This window comes from Cetorhinus maximus, chromosome 13 (assembly GCF_964194155.1).
Source record: "Cetorhinus maximus chromosome 13, sCetMax3.hap1.1, whole genome shotgun sequence".
Taxonomy (NCBI): Eukaryota; Metazoa; Chordata; class Chondrichthyes; order Lamniformes; family Cetorhinidae; genus Cetorhinus; species Cetorhinus maximus.
This window is the reverse complement of record NC_135891.1, coordinates 79424363-79450771: the sequence shown is the minus strand read 5'-3', so window position 1 is coordinate 79450771 and position 26409 is coordinate 79424363. Positions and strand designations below refer to the sequence as shown.

At 48.4% G+C, this 26409-nt stretch overlaps 1 protein-coding gene and 1 pseudogene across 1 annotated transcript; both read right to left on the bottom strand.

Moving 5' to 3' along the window:
* The window catches only part of LOC144688302 (procathepsin L-like), a 65043-nt pseudogene that overhangs the window by 24520 nt on the left and 14114 nt on the right, over positions 1–26409 (bottom strand).
* Positions 14008–25996, bottom strand: LOC144689103 (procathepsin L-like). The gene is made up of 4 exons (XM_078556248.1): positions 25958–25996; positions 23130–23292; positions 16122–16224; positions 14008–14383 (listed from the first exon to the last, which is right to left on the bottom strand). The coding sequence occupies exons 1-4, from the start codon at positions 25994–25996 to the stop codon at positions 14284–14286; spliced, it is 405 nt and encodes a 134-aa protein (XP_078412374.1). The 3' UTR covers positions 14008–14283.

Genomic DNA, 26409 nt, shown 5'->3' with positions numbered 1-26409 from the left:
CTACCTGCCTAGTTCTCCTGGACTGGCTGGCAGTCACCCATTCCCTTTCTGCCTCCAGGCTCCTAAGCTGCTGTCTGAACTTGCTATTCACGTAGCTCTCAGCCTCATGATATGCCACAGTGATTCCAGCTGCAGCTCAAGCTCTGAAATCCAGATCTCAAGGTTCTGCAGCTCATGGAACTTCCTGCACATGTGGTCGTCTAGGACACGAGTAGCATCCACGGCTTCCCACATATTACACGACAGGCATTCCACACAACCAAGCTGTCCTGCCATGGCTTCAATTCACTTCCCTTATGTTAACTTTATTTTACTTTGGTTTGCTTATACTACTTTATTTTACCTGGCCTTGGCTTAACTTCACTTCCCCATTGCTTGTATTTCTTACTGAAATCTAAGTAGCTCCTTCTTTTAAGAAGAATGTGTTTTTCTAATTTTCAGCTACTTGAAGACCCTCCCTAACAGCAGTTTCTCACCAACCAATGAACTTGTTTTCCCCCTGTGATGCCACTCTTGGGTGTTTTCAAAGCTCAGCCCTCTCATGCAGCTTTTCAACTCCTGGCCTCCTGTAGGCTGAGAGGGATATAGAGAGAAAGAGAACAGAGCTCCTCCCTTCCCTCCTCACCAAAATCACAGCGATTCTACTCTGTAACAGTGCACTTAAGCCTCTCTTATTTACACTACAGAGATTGAAATGAATCTCCTATCTTGCAGTTACAGAACCAGATTAGGCCAGCTCCTTAATTTGCTGATATCACCTGCTCTCCAGCAGAGGGCTTGATTTGCTTGATCAGCCCTGCCCAAGCCTCGAAGAAACTTAAAACTTTTAAAAAGCATCAAGTTTATGTAAAATGTTGAATTGCAAGCAAGCAGCACCACACTACTACACTGGCTCCCTAACTCCATGCGATGATGACCCACTTATAAAGATATCAAAGTAAGAGCAAGGCTCATCTCCTGGGAATAAAACAGCAGAGTTTCAGGGGATGCAAACTTTTTAACAACAACAGTGGGGTTTTTCCAGTTGACGCCTGTGGATTAGTCCTTCAGAGTACAGCGATAGATGAATAATGGAACGAGGGTTACAGGGATTCCAAAATGTACCTTATACCCCACCAAATTAGTTTAACTCGTGGAAATTTTAGTCTCCTTCTTAAATTCTTTTGTTTTTCTTCCGACCTTGAAGTTGGATAAAAGCAGAGAGTACAAAAGGAAAAAGGTTATGATGAACCATTAGAAAACACAGGTTCAGCCTCAACTGGAGTATTGTTCCCAATTCTGGGCAGCGCAGAATGATGTCAGGACTTTAAAGAGGGTGCAGATTAGATTCCCGAGAATGGTTCCAGGGATAAGGGACTTGAGTGATGTGGATAAATTGGAGATACTGGGATTATTTTCCTTAGAGCGGAAAAGGTGGAAAAGGGGGTTAGATAGACGTGTTCGAATCATAAAGGGTCCAGGCAGAGCAGATGGAAAGCAATTGATTCCTATTGGTGGAAGGGTCTGAAACCAGAGGACACTGGTTTAAAGTGATTGGCAAAAGAATCTATGACTGCTTGAGGGAAAACTTTTTCCTGCACCGAATGTTTGGGATTCGGAATGCGCTTTCTGAGAGTGAATCTGCCTCCTGCACAATCATAGCTTTCAAAAAGGAATTGGATGAGCATCTGAAGTGAAAAAAGTTTTCAGAACTATGGGGAATGGGTGGGCCAGGGGAATAGCTGAGCTGATCTTGCAGTGAGCAAGCACAGACATGACGGGCTGATTGGCCTCCTTCTGTGCCATAACCATTTTGTGATATTTGATTTACATTCACCAATGCTTTCGAAATGTTATGAAACATGACACATCAGGGCTGGCTGCAGTGTTGCTCTGCTGTACATTGATTGTTGCTGTCAGCTGGGTGGTGGTGGTGCAGTGGTAAGCATGGTTGCCTTCCAAGCAGTTTCCTTGTCATTGTTTACTCCCGACTTCAGGATGAGAAGATCCACAAATGAGTCTGATTGGAAACATCTCTGATTAAACCAAATTAAGGTTGATTATCATTCCCATTAGGAAAGAAATGATGTTCCATGTTTCATATTGTGCGTTCTGTATGTTTGATCAGTGGAAATTGAACTTTGTACGTTTTCTCAAAGTTTAACTTTACTAAAACTGTCTCTCTTATACTGATTTGTAGAATCAGATTCTATGCTTCTATTGTTGGGATACAGTCACAGATTTCACATTGTAAACACAGCAAGCCAAGGTGCAGACGTCATCCTCCTTTTAAGAGATCTTCAAAAGCAGCAAATATAAACTCAAATTTGTTCACAGGGTGTGGGCATCGCTGGCTAGGCCAGCATTATTGTGCATCCTTAATTGCCCTTGAGGAGACAGTGATGAGCTGCCTTCTTGAACCGCTATAGGCCATGTGGTGTATGTACTGTCACGACTCACTGGGATAGTGCGCTGTAATGTCGAGCCCCACTGTTCCCTGAGCCACAACAAATGTGAAAAGTTTGACCAAACCACCAGATTGCCCCAATTCTACCTAACTGTTTAATTTAGGTTAACAGAATATGAGCACCAGGTTTGTAAACTTAATAAGTAAATAACTGTTTATTGAACAAACTGTCATTAATTAGTGGCAAAAGAAAGAAATATGAACTGCTAATTTCTAACTCTATAACCTAAACTCTATCCCTTCTTAAATCCCTATACACATACATACAAGACACATAGGGAAGAATTTTCCCCCCCAAGTGCAGAAGCGGGTGTGGGTGGGCGCGCCTCCGATCGGTGCCCCCGATCGGGGGCGCTCTGCCATTTTACATGGGTGGGCCAATTAAGGCCCGCCCAGCGTGATGTCGGCCAGGAAGTGCTATGTGCTCGCTGTGCGGGCGGGGAAGGTTCACTGAGCCGAGAGTCCACTATTTCGTGCATACACGCGAAAGAGTGCACTGATCTCCCTGAGGCTAAGTGCTGCCTCAGGGAGATCGGCTCAGGATTAAGACTTTTAGCTTAAATGTTTAAAAAATTTCCCTGACGTGTCCCCTCATGTGACAGTGTCACATGAGTTGGGAAATGTCCATCACTTAAAATCAAACCTTTATTAAAAATTTAAAAACCCTCATGAAACCTTATCCCGCCCGTGGATGAGGTTTCATGCTTTTTCTGAAGCCCGGCAGGGCTCCCAACCTGCCCGCCAACCTTAAGGTTGGACAGGCAGGTGCATTAATTAGGTTAACAACTTTTTAAATGGCCTCAATAGGCCGTTGACAGGTCAAAGGGCGCACAGCTGATTCAGCTGCGGCCCTGCCTACCTGAAAATTGAAATGACGCGGGGTGATGTCGGGAGTTCCGCCCAACGTCATCCTGCGACATTTTACATGTCGGTGAGCAGGCCCCGCCCCCCACTCACCGACCTAAAGATCCTGCCCATAAGACACACAAAAACATGGATTTTAAGGGTGGGATAAAACAGTTCAATAGCACCGATTCCGGAGTACAGGACTCAATGGGTTGATTTTGATCGATGTCTTCCAAACTCCTTTAAGTTCTTATTGATGACATGAGTTGGTTTTCCAACACTTTCAGTATTTAGTTCACTGGTTGAGCACTTGCCTTTCAATGTCTCTAACAGTGATTTTCCCCATTACCTCTTGACAGGGGTTTTCAGAGAGAGAGAGGGCAGGTTATAGAGATATCAGAAGAAAAAGCCAGCTAGCTATTATTGTGGAATTATTGGAATCTTCCACACACAGGAGAGAGAGGTTTTAGGTCTTGTTCCTTTCAGGCTAGGAGCTATTCTGCTGCACTGCTCTCACACAAATCCTGGTGACCTGGTCAGGAGCCAATTAAAATGTTGCTGCCAGGCAGCTCCCTTGGTCCAGAACTCTTTTCCAGCACCATTCTGTTTTTCATAGCACATGCTGTTCCAGGACTACAACATTGTATATATATCTCATCCTGTTCCAGTCGACATGTCTCTCAAACTGCAGTCATTGTAATTTTAATCCACAGCCCAACATAAAATAAAAAGATATGTTCTTTACAACAGTCCAACAGAAATAAAAAAAATATGTTCCTTACAGTACATCCACAGTGGGGTTAGGAAGGAAGCGCCAGGATTTTGACCCAGTGACAGTAAAGGAATGGTGATATAGCTCCAATCAGGATGGGGGGTGGCTTGGAGCAGAACTTCCTGGTGGTGGTGTTCCCATGCATGTGCTGCCCTTGTCTTTCTAGATGGTAGAAGTCCCGGGTTTGGAAGGTGCTGTCGAAGGAGCCTTGGTGAGTTGCTGCAATGAATATTTAAGGTGGTGGATGGGGTGCCATGGTATTGAGATTCTTGAGTGCTGTTGGAGCTGCACTCATCCAGGCAAGTGGAGAGTATTCTATCGCACACCAGGCATGTGCCTTGTGGATGATGGACAGGCTTTGGAGGGTCAGGGAGTGAGTTACTCTCTGCAGAATTCCCAACCACTGACCTGTGCTGATGACAGCATCAAGTCTCAGGAGTAATGAAGTCTCCAGTGTTATTGGGTCTCCAGACTCTCAGTCAATTGATGAAAATTACATTAATGGTGTTCCATCCCCATCAATATAAACCATCCCAGTCACAGAAAGCTGAACAAGCAGATGGAACTTGTTTGCTACTGGAATGTGCATATCAGGACTAGCTTGCTGTCTGATACACTGTGAAATAAGATTATTCTAGATAAAATCCACAAATACCCTCATCTTGGAGGATATTTGAAGAGTTAGATCTATAATATTACCACTGTGCTGGGTTAAAATTGAACATGGGTAGTACAGATTGTCAACAAATCATTGTTACTCCCTGAGCACACACTCTGTGCCTTACTGCTCTCCCCCAGCACACACTCGGTATCCAAACCTTTTCACTTTACTCTGCCATAACAGATCCCAAATGCCATAAGTCCCTACGATCTCCCCCTCCCTGTAACTGTGACCATTATTGATTCCATTGGAGCATCTGTCTCCAGCAGTCAAATCCCTGGCGAGTGATTGGATAGATTTTCTATGTTCCTCGAATTTGCAATTTAAGTGGTGCTTTCAAAATATTTTCGAAGACGTTTCCTAGCTGAAAGAAATAATTCATTTTTGTACCAGTAGAAAGTGTTTTTCCCGTGGAAATTGTGTCACAGATTTAATCCTGGTTTACAAATCAAGAATGGGATGAGCACTTGCAGGGTTTGCAGTGCTAGGGGAAAGGGTGGGCCAATGGGAATAGCTAAGTTGCTCTTGCAGTGAGCCAACATGAACATGATAGGCTGAATGGCCTGCTTCAATACCATAACCATTCTGTAATTGTATGTTATTATCCTTTTTAGTTTCATTAATGCTTTTGAATTTTTTGAAACATCACGCATATGGTAAACATGGGGGAAGTTTAGAATGTAAGGTGTAAAAGAACATTTACATTTTAAATAAACCGGACCTGATTGTTTTCAAAAGAGGGAGTGAAATATTACACGTAGCCAGGTGGAGTCAGAAACAGTGGGCAGGATTTTGCCTTCTTCAGGCAGGCGTGGGAACGTTGGTGAAACAGCCGCCCGCGATCGAGCTCTGACCGCGATTTCACACTGGTGAGCCAATTAAGGCCCACCCAGCGTGAAACATGGCTCCTCACTGGCCGGGAAGAGCTGAGTGGGGGTGGGGATGGGGGCCTGTCGGCCATCGAGTCCAATGGCGACCCAGTAGCCGGTTTAAAAGCGGCACAGGCAGCCCCTGGGAGGCTGCCAGGCCCCTGGGAGGCTGCCAGGCCCCGGGGAGGCTGCCAGGCCCCTGAACCGACACTAAGGACCCGAGCGCAGCTGGACACATCAAGCGGGAGAACAGGTCGGGTGGGCCCTCGGCCCCCCGCTTTTCCGATGATTGCCTTGCCGTCCTCCTGGAGGATGTGGCTGCCAGGAAGGACACCCTTGTCCCCAGGGATGGGAGGAGGAAGCCACCGCACCTCACCAAGAGGGCATGGGAGGAGGTGGCAGCAATGGTCAGCAGCCTTGACGAGGCGTGGCGCAGCTGGGTGCAGTGCCTTAAGCACTTCAATGACCTGCTGCGCTCAGGAAGCATAAGTACCATGTTGGCGTGGGTCAGTGTGCAGACATGTTAAAATCTGGCCATCTCCCCATGGACCTCAAGGGTGCTAGAGTCTGAGTGCCAACTGTCAATCACGCCGGAGCTGGCCAAGGGGGTGAGCCCTGGCTGCTTGGGCTGAGTGTCAGCTACTCAGTGGTCGAGGGCCATGACTTGGAATTGCCATGCCAGGTGCTCTTCAGCTGGGGTTGGCCAGGCTGCAATGGTGCTGCATGTATCACAACAAAATAAAAAGGTTGTGGACCAGTGGAGGCCCTGCTAGCCTCCTAATCCTCTCAAGATATGAGCAAGATGCCCTGGAGCTCGAGAGCCAGCACACCCTACATACAACCGGGCGTGGAGAGGCAGGGGTACCAGATGAAGGCAAGTGTGCAGTGCACAGCGGTGAGAGTTTCGGATTGTGCAGCCATTCTAGTGCAGTCTCCTCATTGACGTGAGCCTCGATCCTGGAATCCCCATTGATCATTGGAAGACGAGGGCACCACGGTGCAGATCTCCATTGTCTCACCAGCGTACCTAGCATGCACAGTGACAGTGTGATGACTTTAACTAATGACATGTCCTTGTTCTCCCGTTTAGGTTTGCCAGGAGGCGTTCGCTCTCTGGACCCTGAAGGGCCACCCCTGACACCGGAGGACCACCGGGTGTCATTTTCACCTGCATCACCCCCGCTCTCTGAAGCAGGCATCAGTGCAGATACCAGCTTGGTGGGCATTAGAGCAGTGGCTAGGGCCTCGGTGCACATTGGTGAGGGCACTTCATAATTGCTTGGGGTGCAGGCGGAGGCAGGAAGTGCCCAGGGCACCAGCAGTCGGAGAACTGCTGGGGACCAGGACGATGCTCAGTTGGAGCCTGATGATGAGCCTCTGGAGTCGTCCATTAGACAGCAGATGCTGGATGTCGAGCGGGATGTGCGGGAGGATCTGGCGGAGATCCACGAGGGTCTGTGTGCCATAGTCTTTGTGATGGAGGGGTCCATGCGGAGCGTGAGCACTGCATTTGCCCTCCTGGCCAAGCGCACTGCCTCCTCCATTGAGAGAGTGGCGACTCTCATGAAGAGACAGAATCAGGGGTTCCTGAGATTGCGCTCAGACCTGCAAGCCCTCATACAGGAATTGACCTCAGGTGGTCAGTGTCAGTGTGGGAGATGGATGAGGCACCCAGCATCCCAGCTAGGTGCCCGTCCATCAATGGTGAACAGGGAGGTCAGAGTGACCTCACGTTGCCACACAAGCTGCGTGCCATCTCTGCGGGCTCCTCTCAGGGTGTTCTGGATGATGGCAGCAACTCCTCCGCCCCTCCGCCGGTGACCGTGGCACCTGATGAGGCAGCGATGACTGGGGAGATGCCAGCCGTGGCACTGGCCGCTCCCTCCCAGGTGGGGCCAACACAGGCTCCACTGGCCAGAGGATGACCGCCAAGGCCATTAAGGCCAACAGGACAGCAGAGTCAGCTGGCTGTCTCCAATGCTGGTGGCAGCGAGGGGGGAGCACCTAGATGTAGCACTCGCAAACTTAAGTTAAAGGCACCTATGAGCACATGGCCTGTGGAGCTATGTCAAGATCCTCTTCCTCCAGTGGGTCCCCCTTTGCCGGTGCCAGATTGTGGAGAGCACAGCATGCAGACACTATCAGTGACACCCGCTGTGCAGGGTATTGTAGTGCGTACCCTGAATGGTCCAGGCATTGGAAACGCGTCTTGAGAAGACCGATGGTCCTTTCTACCACCAAACTTGTGGAGGCATGACTCTTCTTGTAACGTTTCTCTGCCTCTGTTCTTGGATGGTGGAGAGGAGTCATGAGCCACCCTTTCAACAGATAGTCCTTGTCACCCAGCAGCCATCCAACCAGCTGGGCTGGAGCACTGAAGAGCCTCGGCACCTGGGAGTGTCTGAGGATGCAAGCGTCATTGGAGCTGCCTGGGTACCTTGCACAGACTTGGGCAGAATTTTACCCTTGCCGTGCGGGCGCGCATCCGACATGCCCGTGTGTGAAATAATAATACGTTTATGTTGGACAAGTGTCACAACATCAACGCGCACTCTCGTGATATTTCGCTTGGCGGGCACGTGATGAAGACGGAGGCGCGCCCGCCATTAATTAAGTGGTCAGTTAAGGCCCTTGAGAGACCAATTGACTCTGAGTTTATGAAGCCCGTGCAATTATCAGGCCATCGCACGGGCAAAACGGGCAGGCGGGCAGACCACAATTTGCAAAACCTCATCCACGGGTGTGATAAGAGGGGCCAGTGGGCTTCACAAAGTGAATAGTGAGGAGTTTTGGATATCACTTGCTGCTGCTTGCTTCTGTGATCAGGGCAGTTTCATTTTGTTTCAGAGCTGCATTCAGAACGTTTAGAGGCTTCAGTTCAGGACTCAGTGTTGTCTTCCAGGCCCCAGGAGAATTCACACCGCGTGGGGCCTTCCAGCTATCAGACAGCCTTCCCTTACCCTGGGAATGGGGATTGTGCTCTCCGCTGGAGGCACCTCCTCTAGGAGGAAGAGAGGGCCGGAAGGGGGAGGAGGCCAGGTGTCCCTATTCAGCTTCAGGGGAGCGACCTGTGGGAGGATAGTCACAGGCACAAGGGGTGCAGGGCCAACAGGAAGGCCAAGGCGAAAGGGGCCGCAGAAGATGCCACTATCCTGCTGCCAGGGTTTACAGGCAGTGATGCAGCTACCTTAATATGTCTGAGGTGCAACACCGAAGGAGGCTCCGTCTCTCAAGGGAGGCAGTGACCTCCATCTGTCAGACGATTGGCCCTGAGATCAGCTCCAGTTGTGTGGGTGGACACCCCATGCCAGTGACTCTGAAGGTCACAGTGGCCCTAAACATCTATGTCTCTGGCTCTTTGCAGGGGTCACTGGGGGATCTGTGTGGAGTCTCCCAGTCAGATGTCCACAGTTGCATCAAGCTGGTGACAGAAGCTCTGTTCAGGTGTGCATTGACTTTCATTCATTACCATACAGATGAAGGCTGCCAGACACAGTGAGCCAGAGGCTTCGTGGCCATTGCTGGCTTCCCCCATGTCCAGGGTACTATAGACTGTACACATGTGGGCATCAAGGCGCCAGCAGGTGAGCCCGGTGCCTTCATCAACAGGAAGGGCTTCCACTCCATGAACGTGCAGATAATGTGTGATCACAGGATGCTGATTCTACAAGTTTGTGCAAGGTACCCAGGCAGCTCCCATGACGCCTACATCCTCAGACACTCCCAGGTGCCGGGGCTCTTCAGTGCTCCAGCCCGGCTGGATGGATGGCTGCTGGGTGACAAGGGATATCCCCTCAGAAGGTGGCTCATGACGCCTCTCCGCCATCCAAGAACAGAAGCTGAGCAGCGGTACAATAGGAGCCACGGCACACAAGGGCTGTGGTGGAGAGAGCCATCGGTCTTCCGATGCCTGGACCATTCAGGGGGTGCACTCCAGTACCCCCCAGATCGTGTGTCAATGATAGTGGTTGCATGCTGCGCTCTCCACAATCTGGTGCTGGAAAGGGGGGACACAGTGGAGGAAAAAGATCTTGTCACAGCTCCACAGGCAACAGATGATGAGTCCAGTAGTGAGTCTGAGGATGAGCACAGTGAGGAGAACGCTGAGCGCATTAACGCAGACCTGGGTAACCTCCAGGGAGGCAGGGACACCTGGGAAGCTTTGATCCAACGCTCCTTCAACTAGCCCACCAAATAAGAACCACCACCACATGCCAGGACTGTAGGCTCCATACTCGACCAGTTCCTTAGTGAACAACATAGACTATGTGCCACTGCAATAAAGTTTAAAGAGAAACACGTCCATCATAACATCATGGCTTACCCTGCACCTACAGAGCAAATGAAGCAACCAGAGGCTAGTTGCAAAAAATAATCTCATTTACTTCTGAGTGATAAACATTGTAGAAATAACATTCACCAGTGTTTTAGATCACACCGTTAAAAAAACCCAGAAAAATGGGGGAATCAAATATCACCCGTGATCAGGCTGTGTTGTGCTTAAGGTGCTTTAAGTTTTCACTTGCGAGTGCTACATTTAGGTGCTCCCCCTCGCTGGCACCGGCATTGGAGACAGCCTGCTCACTCTGGCCTTGATGACCTTGGCTGGTGTCCTCTGGGAGGGAGCGGCCATTGCCACGGCTGGCATCTCCCCAGTCGCCGCAGCCTCATCAGATGCCACAGTCACTGGCAGAGGGGCAGAGGAGCTGCTGCCCTCATCCAAAGTGCCCTGACAGGAGCTCACAGAGACGACAAGCAGCTCGTGCACCAACGTCAGGTCGCTCTGGACCTCCCTGCTCACCATTAATGGACAGGCACCTAGCTGGGATACTGGGTGCCCAGTCCATCTCCCACACTGACACTGACCAGCTGAGGTCAATGCCGCTGTGAGGGCATGCAGGTCCGAGCGCATTCCCCAGGGAGCCATGATTGAGCTCCTGGAGGAGCCTCTCTGTGAGAGTTGCCACTCTCTCCATGGAGGAGGCAGTGCGCCCGGCTATGAGGGTCAACGCATTGCTTATGCTCTGCAGGGACTCCTCCACAGTGGACACCATAGCACGCATTCCCTCATGTTTCTCCACCAGATCCTCCCGCACATCCTGCTGGACTTCCAGCATCTGCTGCCTCACGGACGATTTCAGAGGCTCATCATCAGCCACCAACTGAGCATTGTCCTGGTCCCCAGCAGTCCTCTGACTGCTGGCACCCTGGGCACTCTCTGCCTCCACCTGCACCTCAAGCGAGTGTGAAGTGCCCTCGCCAATGTGCACAGAGATACTAGACGCTGATCTTATGCCCACTGATGTGCTGGTATTTGTGCTGGTGCCTGCTTCACAGAGAGGGTGTGACGCTGGTGCGTGCTCAGAATGCTGGTCCTCAGGGGTCAGGGGTCGGCCTTCAGACTCCTCACAACGAGGAGCTTCTGGTGAGCATAAATTAGACTGTCAGTGTGCGTGCCTGGCACCCTGATCAGACAGAGATCTGCATCACGGTGCCTCCATCTTTTCATTATCAATGGGCATTCCAGGTTCCAGGCTCACATCAATATACAGACTACACTGCAATGGTTGTAAAAAGCCACATTCTAACCTCAGTGCACTGCACTCTTACCTTCCTCTGGCACCCCAACCTCACCGTGGCCACTTGCATGGCACCTCTCCAGCTCCAGGGCCTCCTGCTCGTATCTAGTGAAGATGAGGAGATGTGGGGGTGCGACCTCTCTGCACTGTAATGGGATGTTTTCTCCTGAAAGGACAGAGGGGCATTGATTAGTCCGCTCTCTACCTGTAGCGCCATTACAGCCTGGACAACCCCACCTGAGGAGCACCTCACAGGGCTCAGCCGATTCGTGACCCTGGAGCCACAAGGCACTCAGTCCGAGCAGCCAGGGCTCACCCCCTTGGCCAGCTCCTGCCTCATTGACATTTACCACTCACACTCTAACACCTCTGAGATCCACAGGGCAGGGGGTTCCGCAAAGTGACCCATGCCAACACTGTACTCACCCTTCCTGATCGCATGTATCGTTAAAGCGCTTCCGGCACTGCCTCCATGTGCGCCTCACCACATCGTGGCTGCTGACCCTGGATGCCACCTCCTCCCAGGCCTCTCTGGTGAGGTGGGGGAGCCTCCTCCTCCCATCCCTGGGGACGAGGTTCTCTCTCCGTGCTGCCACCTCCTCCAGGAAGGGTTTATCACTGGGTGAGTCACAGAACGGGAGGGCACTTGGGGAGTCTGACAATGAAGGGCGGAAACAGTACAGAATCCATCCCTGAGCTCCAGTGCTTCAGGATTCAGGCTTCAGGTGTCCTGCCCTAAAAAGATTTCTGGGTGAACAATGCACCTACATGGAGGCTCTACTCCCATTATAGGGTTCTCAGTTAATTCCTGGGAAACTAAAGTCAAACACTCTTCCTTAATCTGTTTACAGATTTCAGTATACTAACCTCCTCCTGACTTTATAACATCTCCCAAAAATGTTTTTTTCACATTTTCATCCACAATGACAGATTTAATAATTTTGTTAGGCCGGGGACTGAGTGCACAGGGACAGAGTGCACAGGGACAGAATGCAGCACAGGGACAGAGTGCAGAGGGACAGAATGCAGCACAGGGACAGAGTGCAGAGGGACAGAATGCAGCACAGGGACAGAGTGCAGAGGGACAGAATGCAGCACAGGGACAGAGTGCAGAGGGACAGTGTGCAGCACAGGGACAGAATGCAGAGGGACAGAGTACAGCACAGGGACAGAGTGCAGCACTGGGACAGATTGTACAGGGGCAGACTGCAGAGGGACAGAATGCAGCACAGGGACAGAGTGCAGAGGGACAGAGTGCAGAGGGACAGAATGCAGCACAGGGACAGAGTGCAGAGGGACAGAATGCAGCACAGGGACAGAGTGCAGAGGGACAGAATGCAGCACAGGGACAGAGTGCAGAGGGACAGAATGCAGCACAGGGACAGAGTGCAGAGGGACAGAATGCAGCACAGGGACAGAGTGCACAGGGACAGTGTGCAGCACAGGGACAGAGTGCAGAGGGACAGAATGCAGCACAGGGACAGAGTGCAGAGGGACAGAATGCAGCACGGGGACAGAGTGCAGAGGGACAGTGTGCAGCACAGGGACAGAGTGCAGCACTGGGACAGATTGTACAGGGGCAGAGTGCAGAGGGACAGAATGCAGCACAAGGACAGAGTGCAGAGGGACAGTGTGCAGCACAGGGACAGAGTGCAGAGGGACAGAACGCAGCACAGGGACAGAGTGCAGAGGGACAGAATGCAGCACAGGGACAGAGTGCAGAGGGACAGAACGCAGCACAGGGACAGAGTGCAGAGGGACAGTGTGCAGCACAGGGACAGAGTGCAGAGGGACAGAATGCAGCACAGGGACAGAGTGCAGAGGGACAGTGTACAGCACAGGGACAGAGTGCAGAGGGACAGAATGCAGAGGGACAGAGTGCAGCACTGGGACAGATTGCACAGGGCAGAGTGCACAGGGACAGAGTGCAGCACAGGGACAGACTGTGCCTTGTCCTGATTCAGGAGTGTTTGTGCTGTGTCTTGTCCATGTTAAGGTGCCTTATCACTGTGCCTAATCCTGATTCAGGAGTGTTTGTGCCGTGCATTGACTGGATTCACGACATTTGGCACTGTGCCTTGTCCAGATTCAGGAGTGTTAGCGCTTTGTCTTGTCTGGACTCTGGAGAGTTAGCGCTGTGCATTTTCTGAATTTGTTATATTTGAACCCTGGCATTTTCCTGCTGTTCTGTGTTATGCCAAACACTGGATCAAACCACACATTCCCCATTGTCTGAATTCGGTCTTGCAGATAACGTGTCAGTGTACAGTCTGACTGGATCACATTGTGTATTCCATGAGGGTTCCTGATGAGCAATGTTCAATTAAATTGTAAACTTCTTGACAGGAGGCAGTGGTATTGTCACTAGGCTGGTAATTCAGGTATTCAGGCTAATGCCTTGGACCCTGGCCTTGAAACCCACCTTGGCAAATTCAATTTTAAAAAATAAACCTGGAATTAAAAAGCCTAATAATGACCAAGAAATGATTGTTGATTGATGCTTGCAAACTGACTTGCTGTCCTTTCCTGGTTTGGTCTAGATGTGACTCCAGATCCACAGCAATGAGTTCGACTGTTGAACGCCCACCGACATGGCAGAGCAAGCCATTCAATTCTCAAGGGCAAATAGGAATGGACAATAAAGGCTGACCCAGCCAGCAATGCTCCCATCCCATGAAAGAATAAAAACAAAGCACTTGTTCATTAATTGTACTGCTGTAAGAAAATACAGCCTTATTCTTAATGCAGTTGGGTACATCATTTTTAGACATTTATCATTTCAAATTAAACCAGACAATTCATGGAAGAAAAAGACAAAAAAGATTCTCAAAATGATTGCTGAAGCATTTATTATACTGCTTGCCATGACCAGTACAATGCAGCCCACTGTCTCTACACAAGTAGGATGATGTGGTTCCATACATTAAATACACAATGGGATTGCTCTTTATGTGAAGCTATAAAAATGTGTAGAAGCTGTTATTATTCCACATTTTTAAATTGCAGCAGGAAGTTGAAGCAATGGTGGAGAATGAGTAAGCATCAGAAGAAACGTTTCCACCATTCTTTCAGGGGGAATTCAATGAAGCTCTGGTTTGATACTTGTTTCTTTACAGTATTGGATAGATTCCATAATTGGCAATTCCACACATATTCTTCTTGTCCTTAGCAATTTTGATGTAACCTTGGTCACCCCAGGCTGCCCCCCAACTGGAAAAAAGAAAAAAATTGCCCATTAACATCACAGTTCCATTCAAGAGACAGGGTTGGAGAACTGAGGCTTTTTATACTGGATATGTATAGATTCTGAGGGGATCTGATTGAAATCTTTAAAATAATTGAGGGACTAGATTCTGTCCAAGCACATGGGTTATTTGAGTCAGATCACTTGAGTAGAACCAGACTACAGCAGTACAAGTTGTGAAGCAGGAAGTTAGCTGAGGTGACAGGAAGAATTTCATTGTGACCCCTGACATAAGTTGCCAGTCTGTATGGTGAGTGGATTCACTGCAAGCTTCAAAATGGAGTTAGGGGAGATCCTGTGAGTGGAGACATCTACAGCTATAGCAGGTAGATGGGTAGCGGAGACAAGAGAGATCAGTTACTGTATTCTCCTGGAGATTGCCTGCTTGCCTTATGAGGGAGAATTTTCCAGAGCTTTTACTGTCTTCATCCTAAAATCACCTCCCACAGGAGATTGGGTGAGTTGTTGGTATGTGTAGGTTGCCCCATGCCTGTCTATTCTTCTACACACACATCCTGCCCTCCAAGGATATTACATCCTAACAACTTGCTTCCAAATGTTGCTGCCCCATCCAACCCTTATCCCACCCATCTCACCAAGCTATCCTACCTCCCATTAAACCCTGATATTATCTGTCTTTTCTGCTTTCTATTTACACACACACACCCCTTTTCCCCTTTGGGAATAGTGTGGAAGAGTGAGGAGGATTAGCAGGCTGATTATCATGATGCTGTTCAAACAAGTTGAATGCTCCTTCCCCAGCCAACAAAGTCCTAGGGAGGGACTTTAACTCAGAGCTTCTGACTCAGAGGCAGGGGTGCCACTTACTGAGCCAGAAGACCACCTAATCCAACCATTATACCACCTATTCCAACCCTGAAACTCACCTCATCCAACTTAGCCCCCAGCCATCAATTCCCAATACTATCTACATTTAACTGTTCTACCACCCAATTCAACCTGGATAAAATCCACCTCACTCAATCCTTCACCTCCTCCAACCCTGATATCATCCCACCCAACTCTGTCATTAACCCTTCACATCCACAAACATTATTCAGTGTTGGTTACATGGATACATAGACTGCAGCACAGAAACAAGAAATTCAGTCCAACTGGTCTGTGCTGGTGTTTCTGCTCCACATGAGCCCCCTCCCATCTCTCTTCAGCTAACCCTATCAACAAATCCTTCTATTCCTTTCAGCCTCATGAGCTTATCTAGCTTCTCCTTCACTGCATCTGTGTTATTCAGCTCAAACACTCCTCGCGGTAACACTTTCCCAATTCCACCACTCTCTGGGTAAAGAGGTTTCTCCTGAATTTCTGATTGGATATATTAGTGACTATCTTATATTTATGACCCCTAGTTTCAAACACCTCCACAAGTGGAACCGTTTTCTCTATACCGACCGTATCAAATCCTTTCACAGTATTAAAGACCTCGATCAGGTCACCTCTCAACCTTCTCTATTCTGAAGAAAAGAGCTCCAGTCTGATCAGCTTTCTCTGATAAATCTCTCCTCTCAGTTCTAGTATCATCCTTATGAATCTTTTATGCTCCTTCTCCAGTGCCTCAGATAATAATCAGCAGTGGGAGTTTTGGTGGATGCTTCTCTCCCTACCCCAGGAACACAGAGCAAATCCAGTGCTCCTGTTACTGCCCCAGCTGTGATCAGTTATTTGGTGTTTTTATAAAGTACATACCTGTTTTTAACCAGCCAATAGTTCCTTCTCTTCTCTCTCCCATATCCAACCACCAGCACTGCATGGTTTGGCTGTTGGCTGCATCTTCTATCAAAGTAGACTCCTGTAAGCAGATACTTATCTTTGATATAATTATGAAATGTATAATTATTATTCCCTTCCTACTGATATTTGATCATTGTCTTGTTTCCTTCTCTAATTATCTTCCAGTTTACAGTCCTCTTTACAAAACTTTCCTCCCTGATGTTATGGTTTTTTTTTCTCACTTTTATCAATTTTTAAAATGTCCACACCTTTGCCATTCACACCTTCTCTAGGCACATCTTTTGTTTCTTTACTTGTCCCATTGTCACTCCCTTTGGTCCTGTATCTCCAAATCTTTTTCTCATTTCATCTCTTTTCTTCCACCACTGTAATGGAGGAAACACAGCAGCCAATATGCACACAGCAAGCTCCCAGAAACAGAAATGTGATAATGACTAGATAATCTGTTTTTTGTGATGTTGATATTGATAAATATTGGCCACAACTCTGGGGATGACTCCCCTGCTCTTCTTCAAAATAGTGTATGGGATCTTTTACATCTACCTGAGCAGGCAGATAGGACCTCAATTTAATGCCTCATCTGAAAATGGCACCTCTGGCAGTGCAGCGCTTCCTCAGTACTGCACTGGAGTATCAGCCTTCATTTCTGTACTCAAGCTCTGGAGTGGGTCTTGAACCCAGAACCGTGTGATTTGGAGGTGAGAGCATGGCCAACGGTGACAATTCATGTGACAATAAACAAACATTTCTTTATCTTTTAAATTATTTTTTGGACTCTTTGACCAATATTGGTTTCAGTAAGCTACATTACACTTTGGAATGTAAAAGGGGTCACTCAGCATATTGTTCATGTTGGGGAGGGAGGAGCTTACACCTACTGGGAGGTTGTGGGACATTGAACACTGGGGGAAGAATTTTCCCCCTGTTGGGGGGGGAAGTTTAGGAGCGAGTGCGTGGAGGCGCACCTCCGATCGGCGCCCCCGATTGGGGATGCGCCGCCATTTTATGTGGGTGGGCCAATTAAGGTCTGCCCAGCGTGATGTCCGCAAGAAAGCACTATACACTCCTTGTGCGGGCAGGGGGCGATTCTCTGAGCCGAGGGTGCGCTCTTTCACACACGCGCACGAAAGAGCGCATGCATCTCCCTGAGGCTAAGTGCTGCCTCAGGGAGATCGGCTCCACATGAAAATATTTTAGAAACAGAAAAAAAAATTCCCTGACATGTTCCCTCATGTGATACTGTCACATGAGTTGGGACATGTCCATCACTTATATTGACACTTTTATTAAAAATTAAAAATCCTACATGAAACCTCATCCCGCCCGTGGATGAGGTTTCATGTTTTTTCCTAAGCCAGCCAGGGCTCCCGGTCTGCCCGGAAACCCTAAGGTTGGATGGGCAGGTCCATAAATCACTTTAATTACTTTGTCAATGGCCTCAATTGGCCGTTGACAGGTCGGCGGGCACACAGCTGATTCTGCTGAGCCCCACCTACCTCAAAATTGAAATGAGGCGGGGTGACGTCCGGAGTTCCGCCCAACATCACCCTGCATCATTTTACACGTCAGCGAATGGGCCCCACCCTCCTGCTCACCGAACGGGAAATCCTGGCCTGGGATAGAGTTTGGAATCGCAAAATTGGGCTTTGTAGCGGCTGCAGTTTCAGTGTAGACTCCAAGTAAAGTTTGTCCCACCCCCCCTTAAACCAGCTTATATTTCACCTCTCTTCTGCTTTTACTTAGTTCTGTTGAAGAGTCATACGGACTTGAAACATTAACTGTGTTCCTCTCCGCAGATGCTGCCAGACCTGCTGAGTTTTTCCAGGTATTTTTATTTTTTGTCTTATTTGAAGGTGTTTGATTTGGGCATCAGGACCATGCACTGGAAATATAGAATATGCCAATTGTAATGTCAGTGTGCAATGCTGATTGGACGCTATTCTATCTAACGCCCCCTCTTAAACACACACAGCTAGATTCAGGAAGGACCCCCTCATCATTAGCTTTTCGTCTTTTTAAAGCGATCATCATCAACTTTCTGGTTAGTTGCTGATTAATCTCTCCTGTCTCTGTTTGTGTTTGTGGAAGTGCTTCGTGGTTTGAAGTGTTGGTTAAAGTTAGTGAAGTCGAGACAGAATGGTGCTGCACAGGGAGGATACCTCGGTTATGACCGCAAGGGCTCTGGACAGACCACTGGCCCCACTTAGGGGAGCAATAGCTGCAATTCCTCTTGGGCTGCAGTTTGAGAGGGAAATGGAGCAAAGAAGAGGACAAGCTGCTCACAGAGGGAGGGGGAGGGGGAGGAGGGGGAGAAGGGCTCTCCGAAGGAAGCCTTATCCATTTTGGGATTTCCAGGAACACTTTGCTTAATTCCACCAAATCCCAGAACAGTGTGTGCGTCATCTTCACTCTACACAGAAGGTGCTCACAGAACCCTGCCACCTCTTGGAACCAGACCTGCAGCCTCAGAGCAGGACAAGGTGGCACTGCCAGTGGCTGTGAAGGTGACTGTGACCCTGAATTCTTTCACGTCAGGATCCTTCAAGGTTGGAGCAGGTGACATGTCTAATATCTCCCAGTTTGCAGTCCGCTGCTGTGTCAGGGCCACTGAACCAGCCTTTTAGGTATTCATCCAGTATTGGTAGGAGCACTAACACACTGGCATGTTTGGCCCTGGCATGTTTGTCTGCCTGCTTTTCCATAGTTGTCTGGGAGATTTTTAAGGCCAAAATTTTCCATTTGGCGGGTGGGCAGAGCAGGTGCTGACAGGGGCGGGCGCAGACCCGAATGGCGCCCGCAATTGGGGCCGCGCCGCCATTTTGCGCGGGCGGGCCAATTAAGGCCTGTCCAGTGCATTTCCGACTCCCGTGGAATGCAGAAGTGTGAAGTTTGTCGCGGGCGTGTACAGATCGCCGGGTCCAATGGCAACCTGGCAGTCTGTTTATAAGAAGACCTGGCAGCCTCCTTGAGGCTGTTCACAATGGCCACTTGGAGATCCAATCGCAGGGGATCTGCTCAGCAGGTCAATGTTGAGGGAAGGGCAGAGGAGGAGGGCAGGCTGCAGGGTGTGGGCCAGGAGCAGTGCAGGCTGCAGGGTGTGGGCCAGGAGCAGGGCAGGGTAGGCCAGCAGGGGACCAATGTGCCCCTCGCTTTTCCAATGACTGCCTTGCTGCCCTTGTGGAGGAGGTGGCAGCACAGCAGGGGGGTGCTGTTTCCCCAGGATGGGAGGAGGAGGCCCCCCCAGATGACAAAGCGTGTCTGGGAGGAGTTGGCGGAGGTGGTGAGCTCCTGCTACGTGGTGCGGTGCACCTGGATCCAGTGCCGTAAGCGCTTCAACGGCTTGTTGTGCTCTGGAAGGGTGAATACCATGTTGGTGTTGGGCATTTAACCAAGCAGGTAGCCTTAGCCTTTGAGGGGCCCCCCTCAACAATTCTCACTGTCGTGACTGCATTGACTCATGTTGAGCATTTGGTGCACGCTGGGTGGACAAGCAGATAGTGACCATGCTTACATCAGCCTCAGTGGTTCATGAGGAGATGAATTCTCTTAGCGTTGCTCTTAGTCACACATGACTAGTTTGGGGGCAACCTGCAGGGGATGCAGCTAGGCGCATACTCAGAACTCCAACACATGTCCTGTTCACGGTGATGAGATTGTGGAAGGGGAGCCTCAAGGTCTTGTGGCCAAGAGCCATCTGGTGCCCTCGGCGCCGCACCTAGCTGCTCCTCCTTGCCATGGGAGCTAAGACCATGTGTTCCTTAAAGTGATGGACGCAGAATGTGTACAAGGTGGCCGTTGTGGGTGGGGCATCAGGTCAAACATGGGCAAGGAAACCTCCTGCTGATTACCACGTACCACCCTCCCTCAGCTGATGAATCAGTAGTCCACCATGTTGAACACCACTTGGTGGTGGTCCTTCCCACCTCACAAGATGGACGGCGCCATTTTGTGTATCTTTTATTGCCTCCGAGTCTCTAACAGCCTCTCCATGGCTGTTGCCACTTCAAATGCCTGACTGAAATCTAGATTATTTTCAGATAGCAATCGCTTTTAAATAGCATCGTCCCCGATTCTGCATATCAATCGGTCTCTCAACATTCATTAATTGAAGCTCTGAACTCACAATATTCCGTTAATTTCTTTAAAGCAGCTACATAGCCAGTGATTGTCTCTCCTGGAAGCCTATTCCTCACATTGAATTTAAAACACTGATTAGTGACTGAGGGCTTTGGCTTCAGGTGGTTTATTACAATGTTTACTAACTCGTCGAAAGTCATTGTATCAGGGGTATGAGGTGATGTGAGGCTGCAGATCAGCCCATATGTTTTGCTCCCGCATGTGGACAAAAGAATCGCCCTCTTCTTGTCCTCCGCTGCGATGTCATTAGCAGTAAAGAAGAATGCTAGGTGCTCAATGAAATGAGCCCAGTCATCGGAAACGCAGCCGAATGGTTCAAGATGCCCAAACCGCAGCATACTCGATGCCTAAGGAGACTGCGCTTTCCAACAGCTTTCAAGGTAGTGGCGAAGTAACGTAGCTGGCTTATTGCTGCTTCCTTGATTACCGTCAATTGATCCGGTTTATCCTCATCGCCAGTTTTATGTTTTTGGTTCTGTTGAAGAGTCATACGGACTCGAAACGTTAACTGTGTTCCTCTCTGCAGATGCTATCAGACCTGCTGAGTTTTTCCAGGTATTTTTATTTTTATTTTTGTTTTGGATTTCCAGCATCCGCAGTTTTTTGCTTTTATTTTTGCTTTTATCTTATGTTTTTGATGATCAGGCTCGCTTTGTTCAGCAAACGTGAGCTGCACCCTTGGCATTAACACATTAGTTGGTGCTTGAAACAATACAGGCAGAGAGACCGATTAACTGAACTGTAGCTGGAAAGGCTAAGCAAGCTGCAACATTCATGGAGCATGATGGTAAAGGATGTCAACATCGAAGCAGTGCACAGGAATGTGCACTGTCAACGAAAGGGGAAGGGGCGGTTGATTGCAGGGAACAGAAGGTACCCTCCCCCTCCACTAGATGAATCAACACAAATGAGAAACTAACTTAATCACAAGGAACAATGTAACAGGTGTAACCTGTTTTACACTTACCGCTAAGTAAACGGATGACCATGACTCACATGAGTATGTGATTAAGACCATTCTCAATGCTGGGTGCAACTGTATAAAAGAAGGAACTTCAGAGACATTGACAGCGAAGACCTGCAGGAACAGCCCTCGCAAAGTGGACCCTGAGTCAGGGACTCAGCGACAAGATCTACCGCCAAGCCAGAGACTGATCACATTTCCTTGAACGGGTAGTATCATTACATTCCAAACTGTGTAAGCTTTTAGCGTTATTTTGGTAAAGCACTTTTGAGTAAATCTCTGTGATATAATAAAGTCGACTTAAAACGAACTACCAGTAGTAAGACTTGTTTGTCCGTACGTCAGTTGACAGGGTCAACAGAACAAACTCTAGTACCTTATTGGAACTAAGAACACAGCACTAACACTATGTGTGCTTCTTCAATCACCTCCAGCTCTAGACTTACAGTTACCCAAGTAGCCCATGCTGTACGGTGATTGGTCAATGCAGTCACATGGTCATAGAAACATAGAAAATAGGAGCAGGAGTAGGCCATTCGGCCCTTTGAGCCTGCTCCACCATTCATTATGATCATGGCTGATCATCCAACTAATAGACTGCTCCCGCTTTCTCCCCATATCCTTTGATCCCTTTCGCCCCAAGAGCTATATCTAACTCCTTCTTGAAACCATACAATGTTTTGGCCTCAACTACTTTCTGTGGTAATGAATTCCACAGGCTCACCACTCTCTGGGTGAAGAAATTTCTCCTCATCTCAGTCCTAAATGGTCTACCCCATATCCTCAGACTGTGACCCCTGGTTCTGGACTCCCCCACCATCGGGAACATCCTTCCTGCATCTACCCTGTCTAGTCCTGTTAGAATTTTATAGGTTTCTATGAGATCCCCCCTCATTCTTCTGAACTCCAGTGAATATAATCCTAATCGACTCAATCTCTCCTCATATGTCAGTCCTGCCATCCCAGGAATCAGTCGGGTAAACCTTCGCTGCACTCCCTCTATAGCAAGTCAATTAACTACATTCTCTTAAAGGTGCATAGCACTCCACTTTACCACACATATCTTGAAAATTAAATTGTCATAGCTTCGTGATGAGATGCATTCACTTACTTTGACTCTGAGGTCATTGAACTATTTTGCAGCACTGTATCCTGGTCCTCGGAACTAGACTGCTGGCATTGACCATGATGCTACCTGCTCCCACTGCCTTCTCCATGTCTGTCTGGAGGGCCTCCTAGTCTCCTGAAGGAAGGGGACCTCTCTTCTCTTGTCCACCTCCTGCCCCAAGGCCTCCAGTGCTGTGTCAGACAGCCCAGGGGCTGCTATCGCCCTATTGCACCATTTCCATTTCTCTTTCTGCTCAGAGTTTCTTTTTGAGTTCCAGCACCTGCTCCTTTAAGAGGTACAGGTTGGCTTTAAGTCATGCAGGCGAGTTTTAAGTGGTGTTAGCCTCACACAAACTTGGACCCGCTGCTGAGGTTTGCAGTCACTCGGCCGCACATCAGCACTGAGCTACACATCTCTATAAGTTAAATTCGCAGACAGCACAAAGTTTGTGAGCTGCCTGGATCACTATGAATGGTGGGGGTAAATTGGCCATCGCAATTCCCACACTCGATTACCAGCCTGATCCAATTTTAACCCCACGGTGTTTGACAGCACTGGAGAGTATGTAGCACGGGGGATGGTAAAATATGAACAAGGTGAAGGGGTATGGTAGTTTCCATTATAAATAATGAAAAAGAATTAACAATAAATAAAAAGTTGATGAAGTGTGTGTGAATGTATGATTGTTGATATATTATATAGAATTGATTAATAGACTGATTGATGCATATCACCCACAGCTTCTGTTTCTTACCTGTTTTATAAAACTGGAAGGAGCTTCGGCCGGCATCAATAGCAACAGATATTGGTCCGATCTTTTCCACTGCTTCTGCTAAAGATTTTTCATTTCTTCCGACAGATTTGTAGCCACTGATTGTGGCAGCAACATTATCTTTCTGAAATTTGCAGTGTTCATCCTAAATGTTAAAAAAAATGCTAAAAGTTAAAGTTCATGAATACCATGTGATGTTTTTCAAAGTTCCTGTGACATCTTCACAGGATCTTAAACAGCCCCTTGGATATTAAAAATGATGCAATGTTTCAGATTGTAGACACAACCATTGTTCCCACGTTTAAATGAAAAAGGGGCAATTACAATTGTGGTAACAATTGCAGAATCTCCTTCTTGTCTATTGGTGGGAAGATCTTGGTCAGTCTGGCCCTCAGTTACCATTTCACCAATGCTGCAGTTAGTGTAGCTTCAGAAACACAGGCTGGAATTTTATGCCCTCACCCGTGGTTAGGTTGGTGTGGGGGGAGGGGGGGGGCATTTAGTCGGGTGGGAGGGTGGCGAGTGGGAAGCCTGCCTCCACTCTGATTAAGCCTGTGGCTGAAGGCATGTGGGTGGCCTTCCCGCTTCGCTGCCAAATGAAGACCTTAGGGAGGCAATTAAGGCTCACTGAAGGGGTTCACCCCAGTGCCCCTGGTATTAACCCAGTGATGGGTGGGTGGCTTCCCAGGCAGGGAGGACAACAAACAAACCCCATAGGGTTCCTTGTGGGCTCCTGGGGGTCTGTCTCTCAAAGGCACTTGATGGACCAGGCATTGGGAAGGGGGAACCATGGAGACCCACACCCTGCACCTTCTGCTGATCCATCTCTCCCCCTCCTGCACTACCCTGCGACCACCACCCCCCCCCCCCCACTACCACACACACACACCCCCCACCCCACCCTCCACTCCTACCGTCAATTACCTCTGGCCTGTTATCCAGCGACAATATGAAGCGTTGGGTGAGTGTAGTACAAAGAACAGCCACTGCCTCCCTGGCAGCAATGTTGCTCAATAGGGCTGCTACACTCTGATTGACTGGTGGAACATCTGGCCACTACCTACCTGGGATCCTCGATCCCAGGGAAAGTCTACTGCTCTCCAGTGAACTGAGTGGCACTTAATTCAATGGGCCTTCCCAAAAAGAGACAACATGTGGCTCTCACTGCATCTCCAAGCTGGTGGGCAAGACCCTCATTGCCTCATTAAATACTCCCCCACAGATTATATTCAGAGCAAAGTGATGCATAATCAACTGATTATTGAAACATGTCATATGTAGAGGGGCGCTGCTTTCATTCAGTTGCTGCTTTCACAGATGAAAGGCTGGGTCTGTGGAGAGCACAGTGCGAGGTAGCACAGTGATCTCAGAGTCTGACTGGCCTGTGGCCTCAGGTTACCTCAGGGAAAATCAAACAGTGTTGAGACAATCCCAATATCATCACAACTCTGCTGGGTGAAAACAGACAGGTATGTGTCATCTCCAAGGAGCTCAAACATGAGTGTGTGGAGTAGATGGGGGAAGGTTTGAAGGATGCAGTGAAGAACAAGCTGAAGCTGTGTGACATTGATCCAAACAGCTGGGAAGTGCTGCAGGAGGCTGATCGGGATGACATCCAATGCAGAGGGACAATTGTGACATGAAGTACCATCAACAGTAAGAACAGTGACTGCTAGAGAACAACATCAGCACAAAAGGAATTTACACAAATATTCACCAAAGAACAGTTTCAAACCAAGTTGCTTCTTAATTCCAGCCCAACATTCAACACTTCAAGCTATCAAATTACAGCTTAAATTGCATTCCTAAAGAGTAAACTCCTCTCTGTCCAAATGGCCATATTTACACAAAGGCTGGGCTTTCAAATAGTTTGCTGTTGTAGTGTGGCCATGTCGCTTATTTGTAATAGAGTTGATCTGCAGGTGACTTTCTAAGTGAAAACATTAGGTTTATTTACAAAAAGCGAAAAGCTACTGCGGATGCTGGAAATCCAAAACAAAAACAGAATTACCTGGAAAAACTCAGCAGGTCTGGCAGCATCGGTGGAGAAGAAATCAGTTAACGTTTCGAGAAGGGTCATGAAGACTCGAAACGTTAACTGATTTCTTCTCCACCGATGCTGCCAGACTTGCTGAGTTTTTCCAGGTAATTCTGTTTTTGTTTTAGGTTTATTTACAATACAGCCAGCAGCAACTACACGTGTGCTTTCAACTCCATCTCTATCTACACTGACTGAGGAGGTAGCCCGCGCTATTAACACATTGGTTTACACAGATCACGGTTTACACAGATCACAGGATTATTCTTAAAGGTACAGTCCAACATTTAACAAAACCATAATTACCACATTCCTCCCCCTTTAACTTTGCTGTGCATGCTGTATTAACAAGTATATTTATCTGATGACATTATAATATTTACACAGGTCATGAAATTTACAAGTTCAGTCTTTCAGGTGGTTTCCTGATTCGTGTGGAATGTCGCAGATCCATGGCTTCAGATTCTTTTTCAGGAACCACATTCTCTGGAACTACATGAACATCAGGTACCTCGATGGGCACATGCAGTTCGGTGTCTTCCACTCTGATAGAGACATCAGGCATGTCAGTCCTTGGGTGCAATGGAGCTGCCACTGGCAACTTTTGCAGCTGCTGACATTGCACACAGCGCTTTACCACATTTTCAATATCGCCATCCATCTCTGGCCACTATAGGTAGCTGCGCGCTATGGTCTTCATTTGGGAGACCCCTGGATGGCCACTGTGTAGTTCAACTAAAAGTGGCTCCCTTACCTATCGAGAAAGTGTTACCTGAGTATCCCACAATAGAACACCATCTTTACTGCTCATTTCGTGTCTTCAGTTGAAGAACGGTTTCATTTCATTGGAGACTGGCTCCTGGGACCAACCATGTAACACTTGGTCTTGCACTGGAGATAGGACTGGGTCCCGACTCGTCCAGTCTCGAATCTGTCTGGCTCATACTGGTGAGGAATCTAAAAAATTTAACAGTGAAACGAGTTCCTGTGGAATTGAGACGTGTTCGTCATTTTCTTGTAAGGGCAGGCGACTCAGGGCATTGCTATTTGCCATGTGAATGCCAGGCCTATGTACAAAGGTGTATTCATGAGCTGCCAAAATTAGGGCCCATTGTTGTATTCTTGCTGAGGCTATGGGAAGTATAGCCTTTTCCTTGCTAAACAAACCCAACAGTGTTTGTGGTCTGATACAATCGTGAAATGCACGTATTGGTGACATTTTTT